Consider the following 16671-nt stretch of genomic DNA (forward strand, 5'->3'; position numbering starts at 1 on the left):
TAGGTATATTCCACAAGTTACATTGTTTTCTTTAAATTTCCTCAAAAGTAGCCCAGAATTTGTGTATTTGGAAGTCTGTCATACTCTGCTTGCAGAACTCAACTCTTCTTTCATGAGCCCTGTAAGCGTAGTGTAGGAGCTTGCTGTCTTTTCAAGTGACAGCATACAAGGGCAGAACAAATCTAGTACCACCTATCCTAAGGTGGTGGGAATAAACCTGGATGGACCTGAGCTCATCGAAGGTAGAGGGGCTTGAGTGTCTTTGTACTGTGCGTTAGTGGCAGTGGTGTTACCAGGATGTGCAGTAGGCTTGATAGGCAGCCAGCCTGGGTCCATGAGAGCTTACTGGTTGAAGTCTGTCTTGTGTAGAAGTGGCTCAACTGCACCTGGATCCAAGTTGGCATAGGAAGTGCTACAGCTGTGTTCCTGCAGTTCCTTGCACATAGTCTAGTAAATCCAAACTGGCTTTGAGGGGAAACTGCTCTGTCTTTTTGGTCTGTAACTCAGTTAATCTGCAAACAGATAAACTGCCCATAAATAATGGAGGGTTTACAGTATACTGTATGTTCCAGATAAGAGTTAGGACATGCAGTATAAAAAGAGATTTTTAGAAGAAGCCAATTAGACAGAGTTCACCTTCTTGTCCTTGCTAATTGGGACACTAGCATACAGTGCCAACATCTGATAGGGTATTCTTAAAGTGACTACAGTCTTTTATTAGCAGGGTTGTCATGTGGTTATTTCAAGTCCACTTTTACTTTGAAGCATAAGCTTCCTTAAAATACATGGGTGCAAAAAACAAATGGGTGTCTCAAGGGATGCTAGTCTTTTTGTGACTGATTAGTAATTTTTCAGAATCCATGCTGACAGGAAAAAAAAAAAAGAAACAACAAGAAGTAGATCTATTAGTTGCACTAGTTGTGTGAAACCATTGTTTTCAAATAGGAATTCCTTATATGTGGCCCAGTATAGCTTGGCATTTTGCAGTGCAGGTACTACTACATGCTGTTTTAACACTAATATTCAGCAAACCTGAATCACAGTCAGGAATTTGGTAATCAGATGATATCTTTTCCAGATGATTGAAATGATAGAACTGAGGTAAATGGAATATTTGGATGTTTTTATTTTCCTTCAGACCAAGACTTTCTCAGAAAATGCATTTAAATGTTAAAATACATCATCTGTACTGGATTTGGTGTGCTTTTTTCTTTTTTTCTTTTTTTTTGCTTTGTCCAATCCTTGTGTAACAACTGTGTTGAATGGGGGGTGACCTGGGTGGCCCAAGTGTTGTTAAATCACGCTGCCATTCCCCATGGGCTTTATCATTTTTGTGAGGATAGGTGCATTGTTGCAGGGATGTGTTCCTGAATGTGAGCAGCCAGAAGATACCTTGTTTTCTGTTGTTAGTTTGGAGTTTGTAATCTGATAATTTTCTAGGTGGAGGGTCTAAAGCAATTTTTATAGATGTCATTTAATTCTTATGAAATAAATTCCAAGAGCCTAAGTATACTTAGCCAGCACTAGTTCTGTAATTGTTAGATGTGCCAATTGTTAAGTGCTTGTTTACACGAAGTTATCATAACATGTTTTTAAGACTCCAAGTTCTGCTTAATGCCCTTTTTAATCGGCAGTGAGCAAGCGTCCTCAAATCCCGGCTGTGAGTTTCCAAAGTTCTTGGCATATGCCTTTCAACAGGCTCATGCATGAGGCTGTTACAATAATTAGCGTGTTATCAGAAGCCAAGATAAGGTTGAATTTTTTCTCTCACGTTGAAAACTTCAGTTTCTGAGAAATTTGAATCAATTCATAGTTGGCTGGAAGCCAATTTTTCTGCTCAACTCTAACGCGTGTTTGAAAAACGAACTCACTTCCTAAGTGCCTTGTGAATCTGCAATGATTAATTCTTCTCATTATTTTGCTGCAAATTCTCATGACCCTCTGTGATGATTCGATCACCCACTTAGAGTTTATGCATATTCATATCTTTCCGCTCCTGCCGCAGTCGTTCAAGTCTCCTTCACTGGCTGTGGTGTGTGCTTGGTGCAGTAATTGAGCTGCAGTAGATTGATTACTCTGGGGAGCTGTAAGGCCTTTAAAGGTGAAAACATATCAGTCCTGTTAATTAGGAAACAAAGCTCTGGTGGCAAGTTCAGCAGTCAAATGCTTCCAGTGTAGAAATGAGGAAAGGTATGATTTGTTCCTCTCCGTGAACCCTGTTTACTTTTTTATATTTGAATTAGATCTGTATTTGCTGTAATAGGCCTGTGCAGAAGATAGCATACCTTGTGTGATTGTGTAGTGATGGTATTTTGAAATAAAAATGTATTTGTATATTTGATATGGCTTGCCATTATTAGCTGCTGTTAATCACCTCTTAAATTATACATTGTCTTAGGCATTATTTGACCTATAAAGTTAAATGTGGGATGAAAAACAGAATCGTCGATCTTAAATTTTAACCGAAACCATCTATATCATTCATTCTTTCAGACCCAGTATTGAAGTCTTTTCTCTGAATTAACATAATACATTTTCAGAAATCATAATAAAATTTAGAGTCTTTTCTTTATTCAGATGTCTATTGCCCACCATGAGCAAGATTAATTAAAGAGAATACGTTCTTAAAATTAGGTGAATATTAAATGATAGCATAAGGTTTCATCCAGCAGACAGCATCCTTACATCATCATTGTAAGTACCGTGTGGTTTTATGTTGCTAAGCACTCTAATCTAGAGTGGCCTATTACAAAGATATTAAGGGTAGGGGAAACCATCTGCCACACAATCTATCCATAAGGGTCAGAAATAAATAATTTAAAAGTAATTTGTATATCTTTTTTTTTTTTTTCCCCTGTAATTACTGGACAACAGATTGTAGAATACAGTTGTTATGAACAGGCTACTGTTTTTGTAAATAGCATATGATCTGTTGCTACTTCAGGGTAGGTTACAGGATGCTGTTGGCATACCTGTTCTCCTCAGGTCAGAAGGAAAGGTCTTGCTGAATAAACTATACATGAGATGGACTGCAGTTAGTATATCTTAAGCCAGGATATCACATTCACTAGTCTCTTTCTTTCTTTCTTTCTTTCTTTTGTAGGCATTTATTAACACTGCAAAGGAGATCTACGAGAAAATCCAGGAAGGAGTTTTTGACATAAATAATGAGGTAACTTTTAAGTATTCTAAGTGTGTGACTTTTCTTTTTTAAGGTACAAAATTCAACTTCCTTAGAATGCTGGACAGTAAAATACTTGTCTATTCCATTTGGATATAGAATTGTCTGCTATTGTGATAAAAATGGATTAAAATAAGTGACCCTATCCATCCATGAAGCATCACAAAATAATATAAATCCCCAAAAGAGAAGAAAATCCACTTTCATCCACTTCTCCATATGGTGTCATCTGTTTTCAAAGATAATTTTCCACTATGTAAATGGAGGACCATGTTGATATGCCAGATGCACTCCATGAGCTGTCCAGTGTAGGGGAGGGATTGCTTTGAGAGTTACATAAAAGACTTTTGAAATGTTCCTGGTTTAGGTGGCTGGATTCTGTAGGGAGTAAAAGATTAGCCATTTTGTCTATGCACATTACTGAAATTACAGATTATCAGGGCTGGGCTTTTTGGCTTGTTTTTGTGGGGGCTGTGGTACAGAGCAGGGAATGCTTCTGTAATGCAAGAGCCAGGAAAGCCCTTTAATCTCTCTTAAATGTTGAAATGACAGCGCTGTTGAAAATGTTGAGCAGCCACAAGATAGGTTCGTGCCTGTAGAAAAAGCAAGCTGAAATTCAGAGTTAGAGGAAATAAATATCCATTAGGATCATACAAATTCCAGGTAGAATTTGCATGAAAAGTAACACCATATAGAACAGTTCAGCTTTGGCAGCGCTATGTGTTCACTCATCTCTAGTGCACAAGTTTTTTACCCCGTGTCTCTAAATGTCATTGCTAAGATGCTTGGTAAAAGCACACGTGGAAATCTGTTATGATTCTCTGTCCAGGACTGTCAATCTGACACTTCTCTCTAGTCTGATGGTCCTTGCAGAGGTGTTCAAAAAACAGTGAAAGAACTGTCAGGACTCAATTAAACTCACCTCTTTCTGCTCAGTGTAGAGCTCAACATAAGACAACTTTGATCAATAAAAATATTGCTCGTCTGATTTTTACAGAAGTGATGAGAAACTTCAGTACTATGAAGTATTTGCATTGAGAAACTTGTAGCTAAGTAAGAGTCCAGTAATCATTCAGACTAATTCTGACTGAAAAATGTGGATGTGCATATATGGTGTTTTGGCAAAACACCCCTTAAGTTCAGTTTAGTGATGGAAAAAGTTAAAACTGTCTTTAGCAGTTTTTTAAGGAACATACATGCAGTACAATATAAATTGGACAGTAATCGGTGTCTGAAAAAGCATGCTCATTCTATCTGTCGAGTTTCATATAGTGGCTGATTGCTTTACTGTGCCTTATGGAGCTTTGATTGCAATACGCTGTCAGGAGCCAACAGTCCGTGCTATTTCTTTGGCTTTATGCCAGGTCTGGCTCCTTGATTCCTCAAGAAGTTGCTACCAGCCCAGAGGGGGCAAAACCAATGAGCCATAGGGCATGCTTTTTATTAAAGAGGAGTCAAAGAGCGAAAAGAAACCACATCAGCTGCTGTCAATACTGAGCTAGTGCCAGAAACCCCAAGGCTACTACTGTTGCAGAACAACTGCCAAGCACTATAAATCTGAGATTTACTGTGACGCAAAGTTTCCTTAAGAGCTTAATTTCTGAAGCTACTGTATTACTTTGCTCAAAGTGCTGTATTTTTAGGTAAAATCCACTTGAGGGAGTGAGGGTTAAGATATAAGTGTGATTTTGATGAATGAAAGAGCTACGCTGTGTGTGGGTTCTTGGCAAGTAGCCACGTCTTTCGGGATCATAGAAATTATTGATGACACAGAACACTCGTATGCCCTTAGCCCGTACAGCTGATTCAACACAGAAGGAAATGCTGTCTAGAGAGGAGAAGTTTTATACTGAACTATTAAACTAGTGGAGGTTTTGGTGAGAGGGGGGAGGTTACGTGTTCCTGGCAAATGCTAGGTATTTTTAAAGCCTTACGCCATGCAGTATTCACATGTGATTCTTACTGTGTTTTCATGCTAGGTGCTTAAGGTACAAAGTCTAACGTGGTTATAAAATTTAAATGAGGAGGAAAGAAACTTCCTTTTAAATTATATTTAATTGTTGCTAAGCAAAAAAATCATTGCTGTATTTATTGTGTGTGCTAGAAAAACATTTCAGGTTTATTTAACGTTGTGCAATAATTTTACTGTGTATTAAACTTCATTTCAGGCAAATGGCATAAAAATTGGCCCTCAACATGCTGCTACTAACGCAACACTTGCAGGCAATCAGGGAGGACAACAAGCTGGTGGAGGCTGCTGTTGAGCCCGTTTTTACTTTCTAGCTGCCTAGATGGGGCCTACTAACTTGTTTGTTCACCCTTCCTTCCCTCCCTCCCCCTGCCCTGCTCACCTCCACTGCAATTCAACTGAGACATGAAACTTGTAAGTTGGTTTCCTGTTGCAGAAGAAGACTTTATCCTTCAAACTCTTGTATAACTTTGAATAAATGGTTAATGTTCACTTAAAGACAGATTTTGGAGATTGTATTCATATCTATTTACATTTAATTTCTAGGTCAATTGATGTGATTATTTTTGTTAAATGTTGTCTTGTGCCCTTGACTACGAACTGAATTGTATTAAACACTACGAAGTCATCTGAGTATTTTAATCGATTTGTGTAGTTAGGTTTCCCACTTCCTGCGGTTACCTAATGTTTAATATTGTAGAGCTGTCCTCAAGTTTTTTGTCGATTTTCAAGGCTATAAGGAGAAGCAGAAGGACTCTTTTAATTCTGTATTTATCACTTTCTGTATATATAGTTTAATAACCTGCTTGGGTGTACTTGCCAAGCTAGAATTCTTTAATGCATTTGCATAAATTCTATACTACTTAGAGCTTGAAAACTACAGAAGCATTAATAGAAATTGCTTGGACGCTAAATTTTAAGCCTATTTGACATTGTTAGCATGTTCATCCTCCCCTGTCATTATCCTGAAGTCCAAGAAAAATGCTTAATGTATATTACTAGAGGCTACATACGTGCTATCTATTTTAATGCCAAATGTTTGCTGTTTGTCCACAATTTCCACAGCACCTCTTCAGAAATGGATTAGCTGTTTGCCTTAACGAATACTATAGGTAAAAACAGTGTGAATGAAAAGTGGAGGAGGAGTTGATAAACTGAAAATGGCACATTATAAAAAGGTTAATCTTTTCTTAATGCTTTCTCTTGTTTACCACTTGATTTCTAGGTATATTTTTCATGCAAGGACAGTTTTTTTTCAACCTAAATGTACAGTGGTTGTGTAAAGTTTTCTTTTAGTGACAACTTGTAATCCTAAGTATATGGTAAGCATCTTGTCTATTGTGAAGAGGGTGTGAAAATAAAATCTGCCGGTTTGGAAATCTTGATGAAAATCAAATCTGGAAATGCTTTGGCACTTATTATGGAGGGGAGGAGCAGGGGGGGTGTTTTGCCTCAAATGAAAGGGTTGCAACAGTACAAAACAAAATCCTGTGTTTGTTTCTTTGTTGAAGTACAGAATATTCATGTCACCTTTCCTACAAATGATGGAGCAAGTTTCCACCTCATCCTGTTTATATAAATTGCAGATTTAAAGGGTGACAGTAATGGTAGGCCATGCTTCATGTATCTAAAGGAAAATAAAATGACCGCAGAACTTTTGTCTTACTGGACCAATACTGACTGCACCACAACACTGGGGGACATGGATCCTCACGTCATCCGTTCCAATTGTGAAAACTGAAACATCAAAATGAATAAATTCCAGTCTGATAGGTGTAACACAGCAATGGTTCTGAGATTAAATAAAGTTTAAACAATGTGTGGAACCTTTTGTTCGTATATTGGGGAGAAGGGGCAATCACTAAGGATTTGTTAGTTAATTCTTGTACTTACAGTTGTGTTCACTTTCTGCATCGTCAACTGTTTATTATGGATTTGGATTCATAAAAATGAACGCTGCTTCAGTTAAGTTTGAAAACTATTGCATGAGAGTAAGACCATAGGAAAGGAAAAATGGACAAATGAGCATTCATGCTTGAATGACCTGCTTGAGGATTTTGGGAACTGGCAGCATTTCAGAACTCAGTTGCTTGAGGTAACTTGGGAGAACAGTATTTTCTTCTGTAGCAGCCTCAGCTGTGACAAAAGCAAAGTAGGGGAATTAGTACCGTAATCAAGAACAAAAATGCATGCTGTTTTTAAGAGATGATGACTCAAAGCTGGGATACTAAGCCAAAGCTTCTTCCACCTGCTCATTAATGAATCTACAAAAGACATAGAACTGACCAGGAGTCTAGCTCTGATTTTTTTTTTTTGATGGGGGGATGAGTGAACAGGGGAATGTACTATAACTTATTACTGCTGCATGTATATGTTGATTTTGATCTTGTCTTACATGCTAGTTTTATACTGTGCATCATGTTAGGGATCTGGTACTTTCAGAGAGGAGCTTAGAACAAAACTGAAGCTTCCTTGCGCTGGCTGGCTTTTTGTCACAGGCTTTGTGCACACATAACCCTTCTGTTTCCTGTCAGATATCTGTATATTTCTGTGGGGTTTGAGAAGCAATTGATCGTGTTTTGTCATACGATCATAGAGTTGCTCAGGTTGGAGAAGACCTTAAAGATCATCAAGTCCAACCACAACCTACCCATACTACCCTAACAACCCTCTGCTAAATCATGTCCCTGAGCACCGCATCCAAACACGTTTTTAAACACATCCAGGGATGGTGACTCAAGCACCTCCTTGGGAAGCCTATCCCACTGCTTAACAACCAACCCTTTCTGTAAAGAAGTGTTTCCTGATATCCACCCTAAACTTACCCTGCTGCAACTTAAGGCCATTGAGCAAGATTTAGTTGTACAGCACATGCTGTACGAAGTCATTGCTGCAGGTTTCAATTTTGCTTGTAGATGAGTGACTGATAACTAGCTTTCATGTGGCATGCCAGTTCTTTTATTGATTGCATTTTCATAACCAAGAAATGAAATATTTCACTACTCTCCAGCAATTTGTACAGCTGTAACGTAGGACCACTATCAACACTGAAAAATCATAGCAAGGTGCAGTTTCCCTGTAATCACAATTTACCATAGGATATAAACTGTAGTTAGCTTAGGAGTAAACTTGGAGTGACACATCCTGTAAGCATAACTTAAGACTCATCTCCTCCTATTTCTACTTAAAATCAGAAGCTCTGGGAATTTTGGCGGTTGTTTGAGTGATTCAACTCTCCTTCAATCTTCTACCTCTATGTTTCTATTGATTCCAATCATTCTGATTTATTGCGCAAAATCAGACTCAGTAGTACTGAGTTTAGGTAAATGCCAAAATACCCACTGCTAGGTTAAAATAATGAGAGGCTGTCTGAAGGCCCCAGCCGGCGGTGCTCCAGCAACGTCTCCCTTCTGTTACGTCATGCTCTTTATAATGTTTGGTTCATTGTTTGTTGTGCAGTTGGAGAGCCTTCGACTGCAATACTTTTATTTTGTGGGGGTTTTGAGAGAGCTGCAGTTTAAGCTAAAGGGCATATGTTTAATTGGGGAGGATTGTTTCTGCCTCAAGAGTCTGTATTGTAAAGCTAAACCTGTTCTTGGGTTGAGGGGAGAATGAGACAAACTCTTATCAGGTTTTAAGCTACAGTTAAACTAATTTTGAATGAGAAAGATGTGTATTAAAAATAAATTCAAGTTTGGGCATTAGAGGACTTAAAAATAATTCTGAATGACAGCACCCCAACATCACTTGCCACTATTGTTACCAATAGGATGTTGCTTTTGCAGCTGCTGATTGTCCTACAGCTTTCTTGCTTTTTTCTCCTCAGTCAAGTTTCTCTCACGCTTACCTCTTTTTTTTCTTGTTTGTCTTATCTCTTTGGATACTCTTTCATCCATATTGGAATCTAGTGAGTAAATTGTTGCTCTCCACGCTTGCTGCTCTGCATCCTTTCCACTTACACCTAAGGGAGTTTGCCCAAAATGGGGAACCTTTTCTGGGGGAAGAGATATGCTCAATTGCTGCATGACTTGAAATTGCAAGGAAAGTATTGCATAGGCTCTCTTACACACTGTACATGTTCCATGTGTACTGTTTTTTTGTGGGAAGGGAAATAACTTGCCTATTACTTTTCTACTATTGAGTGGAAGGAGATAGGGGAGAAAGAGGAAGGCTAACGGGTTTTACTTGGCGATCTTAATAAATTTTCTTGCTGATGCCATGCTTAGGATTTGTATATTCTTAATGCTCTTTTCCCTTGTGTATGCTGCTCTTTTTCTGCCATATTACTGCAGTGTGACTTTAACAGCGTACAGCGGTGATTTATTTTAATATGGTACTGAAATCTCCATTTGTAAATAATCCAGTCTGCTGCTGTGTAAGTAGCTGATGAAATGTCTTTACTGGGTCTGCTGCGTATGAAAGAAACCACAACATTAGGCAATAAAAACTACTAACAGAATGTTACAAAACCAAGACCATGACAAAAAAGCAGCATGTTTTGGATCTATCATTTTTATTCTTGGGACAGATTTTATTATTTTTGGAACTATTACAAGACCTATGTTAAATATTGTGGATGACAAGAGGAAACAGACTCTTGGCAAACATGGAAAACCAATTACAGCGTATTACCGTATTCCCCTTCCAATAAAGGAGGGGCTAAACCAAAAGTTTATTCTTTGCTTAGCAGCTGGGGAAAAAAGTGCTCTGGCATTAGAGGTGTTTGAGGAAAGAGACTGCAGCATTCTCGCTGCAGGCAGTCCCAGCTGCAGAAGGCAGTTTTATCCCAGTCTGAAGAAGCATGCTGTTGTCATGGGAGCTCTGATTAAAGAAACTGCTATTTATACTATCAGGTATACCGCTCACTTATGGATATAATAACAATGATCCATGTTTGGATGTAGTTTGCAGTGCTGCAAACCTTGTCACTGTGCTGTTTCTGAAAACTTCTTTTGACATATCAATTGGAACATGTACCTGATGCTCAGATTTAATTGCCACATCACAGGGCTCTGTGTGACACGGAAGTATAAGGGGTAGTGAAAACCAACCCTAAACTTTACACAGAGGCCAGGGTGCAGTAAAGCATGTACATCCATTCAGACTGTTATCCCAAGTAGCAGCTCTTGTAAAACTGACTACAACAATGTGAACGTAAAAGAAACAGGGCAGCAACATGCATTTGTGCTGGTCCTCGGAGCATAAGTATGATTTAAAGGTTTCTTCTTTAAGGATTCAAATATGAAAGTTTATATTGGGTACAATTTTGATGTTTGGTGTAAACTACCACAGGATCCCGTTAGCCTTTCTTATGTGAAGCTCTGTACTACATATCAAATTAAATGGAAATTTACTTTTTCTGGACTCAGGCATATAATGCAGGGAGGAAAGAAAATCTGAGTCAACAGGGTCAGTCAGAAGAGACCAAGGTGCCTGTAACAGTGGTTAATTGAGGTGTAAAGCTGCCCCAGTTGCAATACTTAAGGGAACATCACACTTTCTGATCGTGACTTGGGGAGATATTTCCAGATGCAGGAAATGTTTGAAATAACATCATTTACAGGATGGTTAAATGCCAGGGGTTCTCCTGTCAAACAGTGTGCATGGAGTTGTTTGCTGTTTTCCCAATAACGTGGCAGAGGGAGAGGAAGGGAGACTCCCAATGTTACCCAGCAGTTGGGCACTGCCACCAGTGTTGCAAGTGTTGCTGCTGTGTATCTGCAGCATGGGGCTGCTATGGCAATGTGACTAAGGTGACCAAGGGGCAGGCAACACTTGGTAAGGGTGGGACCAAGGGAGGGAAAACCCCTGATCTGAAGTCAGGCTTGTGGAGAAGTGGTGAGAGCTGGGCAAGTTAACTCACAAAGAACTGGCTCAAAAAACTGAATCTATGGAGAGCACCTGGCTGGGATTGTTGTATACAGCGTAGCTTTGTCTTGGATGTGTCTGGAAGTAAAAGCCTTCTAACCTGTATTTTCTGTTTAAGGACAGATTGACATTATTCAAGGGGTGGTGGTTGGGTTCACATCAAAAGTACTTAGAGAGAGAGAGCCAACACAGAAAAAGGGGCTTCTGGTGTCATTGAGAGTCAATCTAGCCAAACAGTGAGTGGCTGCTTAACGTAACTGGTCCAAAAATCAAGCGGGTGGTTGGTGCAGTTTCTCCTTCCCTTATGTTCAGAGGAGCATGCCTGCACAGAAAGTAGAACACTTGTGGTGTTGCCTGTAGTGTTGCTATGGAGTGATAATGATGTCTGTGAAGTAACTTCAGAGGAAATGGCATTTTCACCATTGAAGAAAATCTAGTTTGTATGATCATGACATGATATTGGCCTGCTCAGATCTGTTGCTGTTTTCTTTCTGGATTGCAGAGCTCCATGTGTTGTGTTTTTTCACATCTTTGGTACCTCACTTTTCTTCCTCTTTGTTACTTCTCTCACCCTTTCCTTTCCTTGTTGGTTTTTGCAAGTGAGTGGCTTTTTAGGGGAAAATGATTCGAGGAGCAGTGTTTTCCTATCATTCTGGAAACCCTTTAGTAACCATCACTGGAAAGAAGTTCTGCTTTTGTTTGCTTTGTGCACAGGATATCACTGCCTTGCCTATGCTGAAGAGGAGAAATGATACTTGGGAGGTCAGAGGGATGACATAGGTCAGTTAAAAGCCAGCAGCATTATTTCTTACACAATGGAGAAAGTTCTGTCTTGCAAAGGGGTGTAAGCAGTCTTGCTTGATGACCTATCATGTTTTATTTAATGCACTATCCCAGTCGCACTGAAAATAAGCTTCGTAGTTTGGCTACTTTGGATAAAGCAGTGTTTGCTCCTAACGGTGCTGTTATATAAGCATACTATACGTAGGTGGCCATAGCCCCGCCTGCTTTACTGAGAGACCTGGGAGATGCACAGGGCATGCAAGGAAATGAGCTGAGCTGTGCCTTACAGGTGTGCTGTGAGGCTGAGGAGAGAAGTGGTAGGAGCCTGGGTGTAGACAGGGAGGCAGTGTGTTTGGCTCAATCATAGAATGGTTTGAGTTGGAAGGGACCTTTAAAGGCCATGTAGTCCAACTGCCCCGCAATGGCAGTACAGCTAAATCCCTTCTCCTGAGCGCAGCCTTGATGTGCGTACTACTTTGTAGCTCACTAAACTCATCTCCTAGCAGCAGCAGGCTTCAGTACAAAGACGTATAAGGAAAACACAGCACATGTTAGCAGCTTTCTGGCTAGGCACCATCCTGGTGGTGCAATTTTTGTGGGGATTTTGGGCTTTATTTGGAAGGTGAATATAACTTCAATTCCCTCCTGGCACCTTTTCACCCTAGTTCAATTGCTGCTTGCAATGAAAAACAGTTTTCCTTCAGTGTCAGCTGAACTCACAAAACGTAAGGAGGATCCCTTAAGGGTTGCAGCAGAGGAGAAGCTGCTGCAAACAATCGCTGTGCGAGCCCAGGATTATGCCTGCTCGCTGCAGGGGGAAGGTGACGTCTCTCGTTATCGGAGCGCTGGGAGCCAGCCTGCCCTCGAGCCGTCTCGTCTTCCTGCTCCGAGCGGACCGAGGCACCTCTCGGAGGTATGCAAAGCAGCAGGGCGATACTCGCAGCCTTATCAGCGGCTATCGGTCGGATCTGCCGTTTGTTCCAGACTCCACCTTTGCTTGGAAAGAGCTTGCGATGCCATGAGGTAATTCTTCCTCCCTGCTTGTTCCGACTGCCGTTCGCCCTCGCCTGCCTTAGGCCGGGGCAGCAGACAGCAGGCAGCCCGCCGCGCTGCCCACCCATCGACCCTTCCCTCCCTGCGCCCCGACGGCGCTGCTCCGTGGTGCTCGCGGGCCGGCCGTGTCCCGCCGCCGAGCACCGCCGCTTCATCCACAGGCGGGAGGCGCGGCACGCCTGGGCCGGTATAAATCCGCATTATTTTGATTTACCTCAAATTGATTAGGAACAGGTCCGGCCTCGCGTACCATAAACACCTATTAAAGCGAAATAAATACGTCTACGGGGAGCTCGAGTTAAACGGGGCAGCGAGAAGCGGCGGCGGCGCGCCTGGCGCACGGGCGGCCCCACGCAGCCGGGGCTCTCCGCGGGAGGCCTCGCCCGCACCGGCCGTGAGGGGGCGGCGCTCCCATTGGCCGGCGGCCGCGCCCAATCAGCGCGGCGGGGGGAAGCCCGGCCGCGGGGTGACGTCGCGCGCGGAGCGGCCGTTGGGGGCGGTGGGGCGGGGTCGGCTCTGCCCTCCGTGCCGCGGGGAGGCGGGCGCTGCTTCGGCCGCGGCTTCGGGAGGCGCTGAGGCGGTGCGAGGCACCTTATGCCGGTACTCCCCGTAGCGGCCTCCTCCTCCTCCTCCTCCTCCTCCTCCTCCTCCTCCTCCTCCTCCTTCTCCTTTCCGGGCAGTCTTCCGGGGAGCCCCGTCGCGCCCACCGGCCGCTCAGCACGCGTCCGGCGGCCGCAAAATGGCGCCTCCCGGCGGCACCGCGGGCGGCAGCGGGCCAGGTGGGGGCTTCGTGGTGCTCGTCTGCGCTGCTATTCGGCTTGGCGATGGGCGCGGGAATAGAAGCAGCGAAGTGAAATGTTTTAGTCCTGAGGTGGCTGGATAGCCCAATGTTATGTCTGTAAATATTTTAATGAGTAAAGGTGTTAACCGTCCAACGCTTTGTGTGTGAATGAACCAAAAACCTGTCAGGATCGTACCCCCCCTGTGCATGCTCTGTGCTGACACTGACTTTGCTCACTGTGAGCCAGAGTGGCCTCTTATAGAGGGGAAAAATGTGGAGAAAATGGGAATTTCCCATCAAGCTAGCTTCAATGAAAGCTTTCTGTGGACGATCCATTGCTAACTACAAAGCTGAGAGCAGCACAGTTGCATCTTACAGAGATGAACTGACCTTTCCTCGTTGGTCTCCATCTTTAAACTCAAGGAGGTGCTTAGAGTTGAGAGCAGGCGAAGCAGCATTGGCCTGGGGAGCGCCCTGGGCATGCTCTGCCCACAGACCGGACAAGCCCAGGTGGGCATGCTGGGACACCGAGCTCCAGAACACGGCACCTGAAAGCTTGGAGTGATTGCACACAACTGAACAGCTCTCCATCACCTCCGATGTCCTGGCTCAGGTGGGTGTAAGCGGGTGTAGAAATATAGATGTTGTGTGTTTCTAGGTACGCGCTGATAGTATTTATGCATTGGAAGACTCCCTGATGGTGAGACAAGCAGCAGCATCTGAGAAGCACATAGGCCTAATTGATTCCAGACCTAACCGGCCTGGATTTTGTTTCCTCTTATTCCAATTTTCTGACCTTGTAAAAATTATCTTGATTGTGTTATACTAAAACAAGGCCGTGATCTTGCAAAAGCTACCATGTGTGTGACTGCCGGGCGGCACCGAGTGGAGCGCTGCAGATGGAACCGATGCTGACGGCACTCGGCCCCAAGTTCGCTTGTTTGTTTTGCTTTGTTGTATCTGATCCTGGTGAAGCAATCGTCTCACTTCTGCTGAACACAGAATCTGGGCTTTCATTTTTAAAAGAGGTAAAAATGTGTAGTAAAAAGTACGAGGTAAGGGATATGTTTTAAATCCTCGCAGTAGTTTCAGCTCTTGGAGTTTTATGGCATTTCAACTTAGAGAGATAGCAGCAAGGATTTAAAATAAATACTTACTGCCTGTAAGTTTTACACTACTTTCTTTTTTCCTTGTGTACTGGAGGTCTGTGTATTTCAAAGAATTGTTTCTAGGGCTTGGTATGAAAGTTTAAGGACTTACTGCCTTTGATGGTAACTTTTATGATGTTCATGTGCCTTTGCATGAAAAAGTAATAAAAAAGACCTAGGGCAGCATAAAGCATTTGACGTGTGGCTGTCTTTGGTGCTGGAAAAATTCTGAGTGTAACTGTTTTCTGCCTGACAGCGACCCAAGGCCCACCTACACTGATCCTTTTCTCGTGCTAAGTGCTTCTCCTTGCGCTGGGAAATCTGCAGCCTGCTGGCCTTAAACCCCTGTGAAGACTTGTAACAGAAAAATCCTTTCCAGCACGTTGTAATAATTATGATCCCTTTCTTTATTTCTCTGAAGATTCCTTTTTTTTCTTACAGATCAAGAATAAACTATGTATTTGTGTCTTTATCAGGAAGCCTCCCACAGGCGGTCCCTGTAAGCACTGGGATTGTCTGTCTGATAGCAGAAGGCTTATAAACAGCAGCTCCAGGTGGAAGCAGGCCTTCTGCTCCTCCCTCTGCTCTACTGCAGTCCCCATTCAATGTGGCCCTGAGAACAGACACTGAGCTGCAAGTGTGAGAAAACCATGGCCGCCTGGCTGGGTACCACATCTGCCTTTACCTGAGCTCGTAGAATGAATCATAGAATGGCCTATGGGTTGAAAAGAACCACAATGATCATCTAATTTCAACCCACCTGCCATGTGCAGGGTCACCAACCACCAGACCAGGCTGCCCAGAGCCACATCCAGCCTGGCCTCGAATGCCTCCAGGGATGGGGCATCCACAACCTCCCTGTGCAACCTGTTCCAGTGTGTCACCACCCTCTGAGTGAAAAACTTCCTCCTAATAACTAACCTAAACCTCCCCTGTCTCAGTTTAAAGCTATTCCCCCTTGTCCTATCACTATCCACCCTTGTAAATAGCCGTTCCCCCTCCTCTTTATACTCCCCAAGTATTGGAAGGCCACAATGAGGTCTCCCTGAAGCCTTCTCTTCTCCAAGCTCACTGACATACAGGTGTTGCAGGGAATTTTCTTGTGTATAACATAGCACATCAAATGATCCTGAATGTACAACAAATATAATAAAAAATTAAGCCTATCTAGCAGCTTTTATGTGTCATTAAAGGTGGTTTCTAGGAAGTTGGTGTGATGGCATACAGATACAGATACAGATGGCATCTTGTTTGAACTTTTTATCTTCCTAGCAAAGATTTCTTGTTTTCCTACAAACCTCAAGGTGAAGCAGAGAGTGGTAGATTATGTATCAAATAAAAAAAAAAAAAAAGCTGAGACCATGTGAAGTTCCTGGCTCAGAATTTCTGTTGGTAACTTCCTACGCCAAAGATGTGACAACAAATACTAGTGCTGATGTTGTATCTTGTTGCCTCTGTCTTCCAGCCACTGCTTTTCTAATAAGTTGTACAAGAACTTCAAGTAAAATCCTGCCTGCTCAGAAGTAACGCTGTCTTCCATGTTCTCAGTGCTAAATATCCAGCATGTTCTGGCTTGCAGTTTTTAAGAGAGAAAACAACTGGTCCGTTGCTTACAAGTTGTGTCATCCGGTGCAGCGATAGTGCGCAGCTCACCAAATGTGACCTGTGCCATTACCCATGCAGTGCACATCTCCTCCCTCTTCTGCAACCACAGGATGAAGACATGAGGTCTGATTGCCTTAACATTTCAGCAATTTCTGTCCATCTGCTGAGAACCCACAAGCAATATGGTGATTGTGCAAGTTTCTGGTAATACACAAAGTATAAACAAGCACACATGCAAAAGGTGAATTTCTGGGTGGTTTCCAGGGGAGTTCTCTCAGTGCTG

The 16671-nt window shown here is 42.5% G+C and overlaps 2 protein-coding genes across 7 annotated transcripts in view; both read left to right on the forward strand.

Moving 5' to 3' along the window:
• RAB2A (RAB2A, member RAS oncogene family) overlaps positions 1-6976 on the forward strand; it is a 42404-nt gene extending 35428 nt beyond the window's left edge. Inside the window, exons 8-9 of the mRNA XM_085221166.1 lie at positions 3104-3172; positions 5350-6976. Of these exons, the coding sequence (XP_085077292.1) occupies positions 3104-3172; positions 5350-5445 (165 nt within the window). The 3' untranslated portion in view covers positions 5446-6976. The remainder of the gene's footprint in view (positions 1-3103; positions 3173-5349) is intronic.
• A 144-nt stretch (positions 6977-7120) lies between these two features.
• Positions 7121-16339, forward strand: LOC146544724 (uncharacterized). 6 transcript variants are annotated; one of them, XR_014882522.1, is made up of 4 exons: positions 7121-12824; positions 13083-13454; positions 14059-15168; positions 15260-16338. XR_014882522.1 is itself a non-coding variant. In XM_085221164.1 (4 exons), the coding sequence occupies exons 1-3, from the start codon at positions 12484-12486 to the stop codon at positions 14198-14200; spliced, it is 855 nt and encodes a 284-aa protein (XP_085077290.1). In that variant the 5' UTR covers positions 7121-12483; the 3' UTR covers positions 14201-14248; positions 14471-16339. The 6 variants fall into 6 exon arrangements, 3 of the variants coding, with proteins under 3 accessions (XP_085077290.1, XP_085077289.1, XP_085077291.1); XR_014882521.1 differs by having other exon boundaries at positions 14059-14663; positions 15040-16337; XM_085221164.1 differs by having other exon boundaries at positions 14059-14248; positions 14471-16339.
• The last annotated feature ends 332 nt before the right edge of the window (positions 16340-16671 follow it).

The sequence above is a fragment of the Meleagris gallopavo genome, chromosome 3, assembly GCF_905368555.1.
Source record: "Meleagris gallopavo chromosome 3, MGAL_WU_HG_1.1, whole genome shotgun sequence".
NCBI lineage: Eukaryota > Metazoa > Chordata > Aves > Galliformes > Phasianidae > Meleagris > Meleagris gallopavo.

Excerpts from the sequence above, each read along its gene's own strand:
- LOC146544724 (XM_085221164.1), top strand. The coding sequence starts at position 12,484 with ATGAAAAACAGTTTTCCTTCAGTGTCAGCTGAACTCACAAAACGTAAG. Across the intron at positions 12,825-13,082 it reads AGAGCTTGCGATGCCATGAG|GAACAGGTCCGGCCTCGCGT; the intron begins GTAATTCTTCCT and ends CAAATTGATTAG. Across the intron at positions 13,455-14,058 it reads GTGCGAGGCACCTTATGCCG|GAGGTGCTTAGAGTTGAGAG; the intron begins GTACTCCCCGTA and ends TTTAAACTCAAG.